This window comes from Odontesthes bonariensis, chromosome 2 (genome assembly GCF_027942865.1).
Source record: "Odontesthes bonariensis isolate fOdoBon6 chromosome 2, fOdoBon6.hap1, whole genome shotgun sequence".
Lineage (NCBI taxonomy): Eukaryota > Metazoa > Chordata > Actinopteri > Atheriniformes > Atherinopsidae > Odontesthes > Odontesthes bonariensis.
The window spans coordinates 6,087,614-6,100,353 of NC_134507.1; the positions used below are offsets into that span (position 1 = coordinate 6,087,614).

General features: G+C 43.5%; 1 protein-coding gene across 3 annotated transcripts in view; it reads left to right on the forward strand.

Moving 5' to 3' along the window:
* The window catches only part of inpp5a (inositol polyphosphate-5-phosphatase A), a 157,308-nt gene that overhangs the window by 46,494 nt on the left and 98,074 nt on the right, over positions 1 to 12,740 (forward strand). For all 3 annotated transcript variants that reach the window (XM_075474657.1, XM_075474656.1, XM_075474658.1), the window contains exon 2: positions 3,331 to 3,372. In XM_075474657.1, the coding sequence (XP_075330772.1) occupies positions 3,331 to 3,372 (42 nt within the window). The remainder of the gene's footprint in view (positions 1 to 3,330; positions 3,373 to 12,740) is intronic.

Sequence of the window (12,740 nt, forward strand, 5' to 3'; positions counted from 1 at the left end):
AGGCTGTCATGATCCCATGCACTTCATAACCGCGTCTGGTTGTTTACAACATCAGCAGGGCGTTCAGGTGGCATCTCTCAGGCCTGAGCCTCCCTGCTCCTCTCTCTGCATGATTCTGCCTCACTCTTTTTCTCTTCCTCCATCCATGTGACTGGTGACAAGGTCCACTGCTCATTTCCTTATATAGACCTGTGCTCTCTGATCTGGCTGACGCTGGGACGATGGTGCACACACACACACACACACTCTTGCTAAGTCCCTAGATATTTAGGTGCCCTCTGCAACCTAAAAAATATAGCGGGCATAAACTACACAGCCCATTTATTAACATGTTAAAGGATGTTATAGTTGTAAAAATAGCAGATTCACTGTTTTAACTCATTAAATGGACTTATGTGCTTCTTATTCTGTGATGTTTACGGAATAGTTTTGGATAGATGATTATTTGCTTACCGAGCACAGATTAGAGCCGAAAGGCCGGATAGCATCGCATGAAAACTGGCGAAAGGGGGAGACGGCTAGCCTAAAGCTGCTGAAGCCCAACAGCGGTATGTTTGACCAGCCAGTGGGCAGCGATGTGCCGTGATCGTGTTTTTCTGGAAACCAAAGGCTGCCCTGTTACAGTAAAAAGGCTGGGAAGTCTGCACTGTGACTGCAGCGGTTGTTCACAGCAGGGCGAGCCGGATGCAAAAAAACACGCACCGATTGCATCGTTATGAACATTACTCCTCTTTGGGATGAATCTAGTATTTTTTTTACATTTCATGTTCTTGGCTGATTTGTGTTGATTTGTGTTTTTATTGTATAAATAAAGGCCTGCTCAGCTGATTGCCATATTCTATGAAGAGGCAGAATCAACCTATATAAAACCGTTTTTGATTTGATTACAACTGTAAAAAAAATTTGGCTTTTTCTCCAAAACTGCACCAAATTCCATGACCTTATCTCCCTCTTTTTTTTTTTTTGTTTGTTTTTTATTCACCTCAAAACATAGAAGTGCATCAGGAAAGTGCTGCATTTGTACTTTGGGAAATACCGGCTGATTAAAAACAGACTTGTGCAACAAGGTACTTTTGGCTTATTGACGAATGTAGGCGAAGTGCAGTTTGAACTCTGCCTTGTTCACCAGATCCTCCGTTTGCTTCTTCGTTCACCAATGGCGATTTGCTGCATCCCTAAAGTAAACAGTTTATGGTCACTCTAAAACCTCAAACTGACACGTTTACACAGATATTTGGATTAAATTATTATTATTATAATGTTTTGTCGGGAAGCAGTGTTCGCCGTTCTCATTACGCTATATGCAGTTATGCACACTGGCTTGCCGTTGCAATCTTTTGTTGTGCTAATTACAGCAAATCCGCGCAATATGCTTTCTGTCTGGCTTTGGCTCTGTTTGGCTTTGGCACCTTGAGGTTGCGCCACCTTGTGGAGGTCGTGCCACCTTGTGGCAGGTCGCAAGATTGCAGCACGAACAGACGAACATCCAGACAAACCAACAGACAAACTCGGGCGATCACATAACCTCCTTGGCGGAGGTAATAAGAACCATTCATACTGGAATGGTAGCAGAATTATATACATATTACACATAACGGAGAGGCTTGAAGTAGGAAAATCACAAGTCAACAACTAAAGATGGACTGTAGTGAAACGGAAGAGTCTGTTGAATCATAAGAGGAGAAGTTACTGAGCAGATTGGCATCAGTGTATAGTTCAAAGGCCTTCATCTGCGACGGTGCAGGTAAATGACTCACCTGTGAGGGCGTCTCTCAGGCAGAGACACATTTTCAGGTCGCGGATCAACATATGCTGCCAGGTGACATTCAGAGAGACATTTATTTTGTTTTATTTTATTTTTTTATTATTATTGTTATTATTATTTTTTTTAGAGAGAAGCAGGTGGCAGAGAGAGGGGGAATGACATGCAGCAAAGGGCTGTCCGGTGCGGAACTCGCAGCGAGGACTATAGCCTCTTGTACGTGGGGCGCCTGCTGTACCCTCTACGCCACGGACCACCCCCGCATTCTGTTTTTGATGACACTTTGCACAGCGTTGCTTCTCTTTTTAGTTGCAGGGTGTCTGTGATGTCTAACCTTAAACATAGTGAGAAATGTGCTCTTGCTGGTGGGTGCACGCTGGGTAAAAAGTTTCTAAAGTATTACTATGTGAACATCATTTTCTTCAGCCTGTGAAAGGGTGGTTGACAAAGTTATCGTGGCGATGATTTATTTAGTGTGCATGGTTACAGCACCCACTTTTGTAATATATTTGGACTCTGTTTCAAATACCAACACAGCCTGCAGATCCCCAGTGTATTCTTATTATAGACTAGTCCTGTGAGGACAAAGTCCACACGCACGGTTGCTCTCTCACACGCGCGCACGCAGCCGTTCATCAGACCTAGTTATCGACATTGGGAGATCTCTCCTTAAATGGTAGACTGCTCAGGGCCCTGTCTCTGTTTCCACTGCACAAACTAAATCAAGTCCAGGTCTGGGAATAGCCTTTTAAAGCGGAGGACAGAGAGGGAGAGGATGTCGGATACAGGCAGAGCGAAGGGAGGTGGGAAAAAAGAAGGATGGAGGGAGGCTTGTGGATGCCCCCGGAGACGGAGATTTACGACCCTCAGAGATGCTGTAATTGAAGTGAAGCAGCTTCCTGTTAGCAGATGCGTGTGTAGCAGTGTGCGAAGTGTGCGCATGCCTCACACAGCTTTTGTTGATCTGCGAAAAAGGCGTTAGTGTACTGTAGATGTCAAGTGTGGAGTTTAGTGTGGAGTTAAGCAGATAATTCATCTCGCTGTTTAAACAGCAATTTGGTTTACCGCGGCCTCCGGCGAGTTGCTTGTCAGGACAGCTCATCTTGCTGAGGTTTTGCTGAATTCAAGCTCTCTTTTTTTTTTTTTTGCAGTACACCTTTGACTCTAATAGTTATACTTTTTTGAATCTGTGATTTATTTATTAATTTTCCGGTTATTACGGGTGTCGCTTTGATATACACGAGCGGCCGACTCACTTTTGCAACCTGTTTTTTATGCTCTTCTGTATGCAAAGCAAATGATTGTTTCTCTGGCAAATAATCCTCATTTAGTTGGTCCCGTGCCACCAAAACCTGCTAGTTGCTGTAGTTTCTGCTAAAAAAAAAGAAAAAAGAAAGGGTTCGGGAAGAAATCTGTTGATACCGAAGCTGAATAAAGATTCGAAGTTGAGTCGCCAGTGGCACCCGGCTCTGCTTCTAGAGAATAAAAAAGAGGAATCACTAAAGTTTTTCTTTTCATTCTTACTGATTTCACTTACAGTTTGTCTTTTTTTTTTCTTCTCTTTTCAGCCTGAAAATCTACAGAAGACATGGCTGAGAGAGCTTTATCAGGTAAGCAGCGCTCTATACTGACTCCCAACACGCAAGGATTGTGTTGTCACGTGTATCACCCCGTCCTGACTCCGAGCGAGCGATAAAAAGTGATTAGTATGCGTACTTTTCAATCAGCCTGTCCTGACATGCCGTGAGCGATGTCGCTCCGTCCAGCGATGTCGCTGACCCCTTCAAAAATCGCTCGCGCTGTCTCTATCTGGACGACATTTCGCGGCGGCGTCCCGCCCCTAAACACTGCTTATTGGTTGAAATGAACACGCTGCTTCCTGTTGACAAGCTAGTTAACAACAGGTTGGCAGCACTCAGCGAATAATGGACGAGTAGAAGCTGATCTGCACCGTGGAACAGCACCCAATGGTTTATGACCCCAAACAACCATACCACAAAGACCTGAACCGAAGGAAGGCCGCATGGGCGGGAATCGCCAGAGAACTCTGTGTTTCAGGTGAACCAATAGAACCACTCGCGACAAAATCATCACGCTGCAGATGAGGACACCCCAATTTCGTTGTCACTTCGCGTCAGTTTCGCTCACTTTCAGTCTGGACGGGGTGTATTACCATACCTGGGTGGCAGCTGGCTAAACTGCGAGCCCGCCTGCACGACCCACGGCCGGCTTACTGCTGCTGAACTCTGGCTGGGAGAGGAGTTAATTTCAGGAGAATACACGACAGACTCCTTGCAGCCACGCCGTGTCCCGCAGTGGTAGACGACGTGATAGATAGATAGATAGATAGATAGATAGATAGATAGATAGATAGATAAGTACTTTATTCATCCCAATTTGGGAAATTATTGTGTTGTAACAAAGATATGTAAACAATTAAAGGAAAAACAAGCAAATAGAATAGAATAAAAATAGAGAATAAACAGCTATAAGCAAATCTACACTATAGAATAAACATCAGAGAAAGACTGATGCTTTAGCTGCAGGTGTTATGCCGAGAAGTGCATTCCCATTCGCGGGAGCATTCGTAAACCGGTTCAGGTATGGATTATTACATTTACCCAATAAAGTCACAGTGATAATATTGAGCTGACGTTGGTGTTTCATTCGTTCATCTTTTTTTCTCATTTCTTCATGTAGACGAATAATACATGTACACTTATGATAATCCGACAATTGTACACTTTAGAGCATCTCTTTCACCTGTTATCATATTATTGTACAAATATTCCAAAGAAAGGGCTGTGACTAACACTTTTGTAGTAAACCCGAAAGATGTTTGGAGACATTTTCTGTGAATATCAATCTTTACTCAGTGCAGCCCAGATAAAATAATCTAATTATGGACTTAAAACTATAATGTAGTAATATCATTCCATTCCAGACCAGCAGGGGATGCATTTTTCGGCAATGGTCTGCCAAAATATGCATCCCCTGCTGGTCCCGCGAATGGGGATGCACTCCTCGGCAGGCATGCACTCCTCGGCATAACACCTGCCATCATGGCAGAAACCTGCTTTGTTGCTACTCTGGGTAAATGTTATCACTGCTTCTGGAAAATGTCGCAAATTGTCAGAATTAAAGCATTTCTTGTTGAGACGACCAAATGGAACACAATGCAGTGTACACAGCGCTGAATTCTTCTTATTTTTTCTGTGCTTTGTTGTGGAACATATTACACAACAGCTTTAACCTTTGCCACAAATATTATCAGGACAGAGTTTTTTTTTTTACCACTTCATCCCTTCTGATTCAGTGGCGCTAAACGCATCTCCAACGGCATCTTCGACGTGCTTGCTTGTTCAAGCAGACCAATGTCGGCGATGCAGACGTGATCTTATTGGCCTCGTTTTCACTTTCTAATTTCAAAAGAAGAAAAAGAAGAAACTTGCTGGAGCTCAGTCATGTTTCATATCGCACCCTTTCATCTACAGAGGAACCCCAGACAAACCACAACTCTTTCCACCGGGTGAAAGGAAGTGAGGCGGCGACACGTCCTAACTGTTGTAAGAAATGTGCTGCTTTCAAAGTGACAGAGGCACATGCATTGTTTTAGTTTTTTAGTTTTTTTTTGTGAATTTAGTACAGAAAGGTATGTGGTGGAACTGTTACAATGCGACTTGCTAAGAAATCAATATTCATATCCAGGTTTTTGTTGTGTTTTACATGTTTTCTGCTGCAATAACGTCCCCCATATCAGTTTTTCACGTTTGATTATCGACTCTGATAGTTGCAAATGCGTTTACAGGGCTCCAGACTAACTTTTTACACTGGTTGCACTGGTGCGCCTAACTTTTTTTCTTAGGTGCACCAAAATTTTCAACCGCACTGCATTTAACACCGCAGTTTTACAGGTTCACTTTATTTATTTTAATTTATTTATTTTAAAATCGCTGTCCATATATGTCTATTAACTAGCAATCTGGTCAAAATAAAGTTCTTTATTTGAAGCACAATTCTACAAACTTACTGAACTTAAAGGCGGGGTAGGGGATCTTTTTCTGGAACATTTTTTTTTACATATTGCTTGAAATACTCTTCACACCCCCATTGCAACCAATTAATTAAAAGTTTTGACACAAATATGAAAAGTTTTAGTGGCCTCTAGAACGTACAATCTAGGAAAAACAGTATCCAATCATACTGAACGGACTGTTAACGATGATTGGATTCTGATGCCGTCTATCAAACTGCAATCTGCTCCTCCCTCCCCCTCCTCCCTCCCCCTCCCCCTCCCCCTCCTCCCCCTCCTTCCCCCTGTGCGCGTACCCTGCTCCGTGAACGAAGCTTGGCAGGAAGCTAAACTAGAGCCAGCTTGGCTAGCACCTAGCATTATTAAACGTATAGTTAGCATATACTAAATACTAAATACGGCAACAATCGATGCTTGCTGTCAGAACAGCGCTCGTGCACCTTCGTGGTCGTGTGTGTTCATGTACTCTAGAGGCGTGGCTTCGGGGGGAAAGTGAAGAAAAGGGTTGGGACTTTTTACCTGTGTATTTTCAAAATGCAGCTTCGCTGGACTCAAAATCCAGGATCTCCTACCCTACCTTTAACTTACTAACTACTTACTGAAAAAGTGTTGGTGCTTAAAGTGCTTCACTGACCTGAAATTTAAACTTAAAACATCTCAAGATAAATGAAATAAAAAGAAAATCTAAATTAAAATTGCAAGTGTTTTAAGGGCTTCAAACTAAATATCTCATGGCTCAATGTCTTCTGGACTATCCTCCATTGCAGTCACATGCCCCTCGGATGGCCAACTCCTGTAGTTGGGTTAAATATATATATCAGTATATTCACCGGTCTTCCTCTCCTCAAGATACGGCCGAACACACTGACACATTCCTGAACGATCAGGTGCTTTCAGCTGCTGCCTGCCGCTGAAAGGCAGCGGGGAGAGGGTACACTGAGCAGGTAATGCGTTTCATAGATGCGTTGTGCTTTTTCAGCGTTTCAATTCGAAATGTGTTAGAACCAGTCACAAATGCACTATTGCCACACTTTACAGTAAATGCAGTTCAGAAAGCTGCTGCTCGTCTGGTGTTCAACCTCCCCAAGTTCTCCCACACCACTCCCCTTCTCCGCTCTCTACACTGGCTCCCTGTAGCTGCTCGCATCCAGTTTAAGACTCTGGTACTGGCCTACAGGGCAGTGGAAGCAACAGCTCCTTCATACCTCCAGGCTATGGTCAAGCCCTACACCCCCGCCCGACCACTTCGCTCTGCGGCCACTAGGCGCCTGGCTGCCCCGTCACTCAGGGGTCCCTGCGCACGATCGACACGGTCGCGGCTTTTCTCTGTTCTGGCACCCCGATGGTGGAACGATCTCCCGACTGATATCAGGACAGCTGAGTCGCTGCCCATCTTTCGCCGTAGGCTGAAAACCCACCTCTTCAAGAAAAACTACCCTGATCCACCCTCTTAGGACAGCATCTGCGCCGTCCTAGTTCCTTACGCACTTATTGTTTCCTCCACCACTGGCACCCTCTATATTTTCATTACCCCCTACCCGAACCAGGGTTTAAATCCCATTCCTGCTTTTCTTACCTCTTTTATTTCTTCCCCTACCCGAACCAGGGTTTGAATCCCAGTCCTGCTTTTCTTACCTCTTTTATTTCTTCCCCTACCCGAACCAGCGTTTGCATCCCCACCCCGCTGTGACTGGTGTGCAGTTGGTGAGAGGCTGGTTGGTTATCGCACTTACTCTAGCACTAGTTTTGCTCTTAGCTGTTTGGTTTTGGAAGGAAATGCACTTATGATTTCTTGTGACCTGAAGTTCTTTTGGCTACCGATGTTGAACGCACTTATTGTAAGTCGCTTTGGTTAAAAGCGTCTGCAAAATGACCGTAATGTAATGTAATGTAATTATATTATCAGCTTTACTGCATCTTAGCCAGGGAAACTGCTCAAGCCACTTTTTTAGAAATGTATACACTTTACCCCTTTTAATTTCAGTTGGTTGTGGCTCATTATCTAATGCTAGCTCCCGATGCTAGCTCCAGATGCTAGCTCTGGACCTGGGCTTGACATAACGTGGGAGGTTGATGGGTCCGTGTCAGAGCATTGGCTGTGATTATTTTTGGACGTATCAGGTCTTAACTTAACCAAAAAGTTGTCAACCGTTCTTTTCACGTTATCACCCGCGGCTACATCCACTGTTTATCTGACGGCCGAGGTTCCTCACCTCTCTGTCTGACTAGCAAGCACGTGTTCAAACGTACACGGGCCAATCAGAGGGGGGTCCCGCCCTTCACTATCTCTGATTGGTTTAGACCACGATATGGGTCTAACGTGTGTCTGTTGTTGAACCACAGGGAGACTTTCAGTCGCGTAGACTTTTTATTATTTATTTTTCCCTCGAACGGGTGGTTCCACCGGTGCACCCTGAGATTTTTTTTAGGCGCACCATTGAGAAAATATGGTTTATACCATATTAATGTCGGGGAAAACGTGGTTGATAAACAGATGGAACAGCTAAACTGATCCAGTATCTGCAAACGGTTGCTTAAAACCACCTAATTTCCTAATTGACGCACCACCCCAGGTTCAAAGAAGTTGGGACGCTGTGAAAAAACATGAGTCAGAACAGAATGCAGCACTCATAAACCGATGTTTTGTTCACAAATGTTAAATGTTGAAAGCGAGACATTTTACTATGACACGAAAAGTATTGGCTCATCCATAATTGGATGGCAGCATCAAAGCGTAAAAAAGTAAAAAAAAAGTTGCGACGTTGGTTGTCATCACTTGATTCGAGGATCCTCCATCTGCGTTGCTATGACGACAGTGAGGGCTCTTGCTGACATAAGACCTGCGTCCTACATACAGATTACACACAGGTACACTGCATGTTTCCAAGATGGGCTGGTGCGCCTCAATGTCGCTCTGCAAATGCAACTAAATGGTCAGATGTTCAGTTAGTTAGTTGGAGTTAGTTCACATGCACAGCTCACAGACAGCGGGAAGTCGGGGGCGGGGCTAAAAGGGATACGGGTTGTTCCTTTAACTGCACTTCTGAATTTGACAACAAATCTTAGAGCACGTTTTCCCTTTAAAGGCATGGCTGGTAATCCTGGAGAGCTAGCAAGAGAGCTAGCAAGATTTGAAAGTGGCACAAGGGAGCCGACAGAGGGGGGCATGGGCAGAACGGGTAGAACTGGACATGAAGGCATCTGATTGGTTTTCTGTCCTCGGCCCGAGGAGTTTGGATTGGTCGTCTTTCTGTCAGTCCAGCAGCTGCCACAGAGGTCTGATTATTTTTGGCCCTTTTTCTAAATACATCATGTGTAGATTAGTCTCAGCATAGACGGACCATTTCACCCAGTATTACAAAATGTGTTTCTGAATAGGATTACCAACCATCCCTTTAAGTAGCAGTTTAATCACCACCTTTAATTAGCAGTTTAACGCTCGCAAGGCGAGTGAGGTTCCCACAAACGGGGAAGAAAGTTCAAATCAAAAATGGCTTCCTCTGTGGTTTGGTGTGCGTTTCTTTTCACGTGCACAGGACGGTTGGTGCAGAGCAGTCGAGGACAGCTTTGACAGCATCGGTAAATGAACAGACACGATGAGGTAAAAGGAGAGTCGTCGAAACTAAAGGTGATTCAGAATGAAAACCACCTGAAGAGCAGGATGCAGACTGAAAGTAACCAGCGCCTATTTTCATCAGTGAGGTGGCTCTAATTAATCTCTCAACGCTGTCGCTCGACGTGTCACAGCTGTCAACAACAGGTCAACCGGGCCGTAAAACAAACAAAGAAAAAGTTTTCTTTGGTATGCTTAATTTGAAGAGGTTGGTGTGAGGTTACTCGGAATGATTTTGTCTTCAGGAAGTGGTTTGAGGTCGGAGCAGTTTTCCAGTCGCAGCTTTAATGTTGTTATGACTCCTTCTGAGCCAGACACTTGTTTTCCATCCATTACCTGTGAGCCTATCGGTGAGTGAAACCGCACACCGTAATGATGCCTCACGATGAGATAGTTTGGTGCCTTTTTGGAGGCTTTTTATGCCTTTAATGGACAGGATGGTTGAAGAGATAGACAGGAAGCAGGGGGCAGAGAGAGGGGGAATGACATGCAGTAAAGGGGGGCCGACTGCAGCGAGGACTGTAGCCTCTATACATGGGGCGCCTGCACAATCCACTACGCCACTGACCACCCCAGCTGACTCCCTGTCTCTGGTCGGTATTTTTATGAGACTTTGGAGTCTTAATGCGTTGCTCGTTTTGGGGGCGAGGGGAATAACCAATTTGGTGCTCTGTTGGAAAAAGCCTGTCTGACTACAAAGTAAAGCGGTGAAAATATTCTGAATATAGGGCCAAACCTAACTGTCATTTTAGTGAACAAATGGTGACGACCCTAAATCAACATGTTTGCCCTCCCAAAGCAAAGACTCTTCGCTGGGACCCCTGGTGCCATATCTTTTTTAGCTCTGAGCTGCATGCGGAGGCCTTTCAGTGTCCTGGACTTGAAACGTCCATCGCTGTCACACACGTGTGTGACATTTTTAGGGTGCTGTGGCTGGTCAGTTTAGAAAACCACCACGGGTCAGAGTGAAATTACAACCTTTTACAGTTTTAAACACATGTTAGAGGGAAACTTCTCAAGACTGCAGCAGTTTTCTCCTCCATTTTTCTCAGTTTAAGCAGCGGTTAAAAAAATCCTGTTTGGCGCTGACAATTGGCTTTCCTTTTTTTTTTTTGTTATCACTGATCGGTTCTGGTAATTTTGAGGCCTTTTCATGCTGCACGTTTTCACATTTTTTGAATTTTTAGAACAGTGCCAAGCAGTGTCAATACTTTCTATTCTTGGATGCTGCATTGGCTTCTTTTTTTTGTTTTTTTTGTATCAAAACACATGTATCAGGCTGCATCTGCTTTTGCCTCTACTTGGGCTGGGAGTAGCCAGTTAAAGTAGTTAGATAAATAATTGCACAGGGAACATCGGCAGAGACACCGGTAACACAGGTTTAGGACGTACTTACAAGCTTATTTACAATTCCGAAGAAGCACTGGTCTGTTGGTTCTGGCAGAAAGTGTTTCACGCTCACCCAAAGCACACATGCGCTCACTCGTCATATAAGTGGAAGTTCTGGCTGCTGCATATTTGGATTTAAATGTTTGCCCAATATCAATTAACGCCTCACCCTTAAGGTGCATCCGCTCTCTTTTCCACGAGCTGACACAAATAGTTTTCCGTCTTAATGAAATGTCTGATACGATCTGGACAAAATAACAGAGACAGAACAGTGGCTGCTTTTTCCCCTTTTAATTTACATGTTTATCACAAACTTTATTTCGTATTTATTCAAGCCAATCCTTTTGTCCTCGGTAACCCTTGGAGCATGGTATTACGGTGGTCTTTAATTGTATAGCTTTAGAGCTCAGACAACACACCAGACTGGCAATTTAATTCTCAAACCCTTGATTTTCTCTCGACTGCAGTTGGTCCTTGGACAGCTGGTGGACCGCCGATTCCTCTTTTCAGCACAGTCTTATGAAGAGCCACGTGTTGAACCCGCCCAAGTTGGTTGAGAAAAGGCCCAGCAGAATCTAGCTGGCTGGTGAATTATGAAAGCAATGGTTAGATTTGACGCTGATAGCAAAGCAAACTTCCCTCTTTCTGAGTTACAGTGAATGCTGCATCATCTGGTGGGTGGGGCGGAAGTACTGATAAGATGGCATATTTTCAGTTTCCAAACTAAAATACCAGGTTTTCCATCACACCCTTTTAATTCGTAAACACGATGTCACGAGTCCTTTGTCAAACAGCATTTTTTTTGTCTGTGTCTTCAGCTAGATGTTAGCTGACACTCACTGCTGTGTGCCAAAACAATGGAACACACACACACAGTGACAGATTTCCTCATAAGTTAGCACCCAGACACACATATATATTTTATATATATACATATATATTATGAATAATATATATATATGAATAATATTATGAATAATATATGAATAATGAGGAAGAAAAACCTCATTAATAAATTTTAACTTTTTAATATAATGCACAAATGATCAAGAAGTAAATGCTGCTATTGATGATTCAATTTCCTGGTAACTGCCATGCCATTAAGGCCCTTTTAATGTGTTCTCAAACCAACAGCAGTAACATCTCTGAGAACGTAAACAAAGTCGTCTCATTGTGTCTGTAGCAGCGATGAGATTTAGTTGATGTTGTTTTTTATTCCGTAATATTTGCAGAAGAAACACAAATTCACACCAATGATTTTCTTCTGACACGCTCCTTATCGCATTACAGCCCTGTCTTTGACACATGCCATGAACTTCATGTGACATAACTGGGTCTCTGGTGCTTTCACTGCCACTTGTACAATGGCCTCTTCTGCGGGATGGAGCGTTGGAGGCAGAGCTGAAGCACAGCAGAGAGGGACGGGGGAATGAAATAGAAAAAAAAATGAAAATACGACAAGTAGCGTTTGCAATTTTCCATTATTATTATTTTTTTTTAAAGGTTCCCCATCTGCAGACAGTACGGCTTTAAAAAGTTGGGGCATGGACGTTGTATGTTTTTGGATTATGCTGTGGTGTGCAGTTCTATGGTGTCAGCAGCTGTTCGTTGGGGTCTACTGCTGTTGTGGCACATCCCCTTGATCAGATTCAGGGAGTTCTGATCATAAATATTGTGGGCAAACTCCATTCTGTCATTGTACTGTAAGTAAAGACTGCACTGCAGATTATTTGGTTCTTACCAAGAAAAAAAACCTTACATTTAGTAGTGCTAGATATTTTTTCTTGTTTTAAGAATTAATTTCTTATTTTAAGTCTTCAACAACAGTATAATCTTATGTCAAGCAAAACTTTACTTTTTTGTCTCAAACAGGCAGGGAATCATAAAATGAGACAATCAACACTTAAAATAAGATGTATTACGTTTCTCCTCCAAAGTCTCAT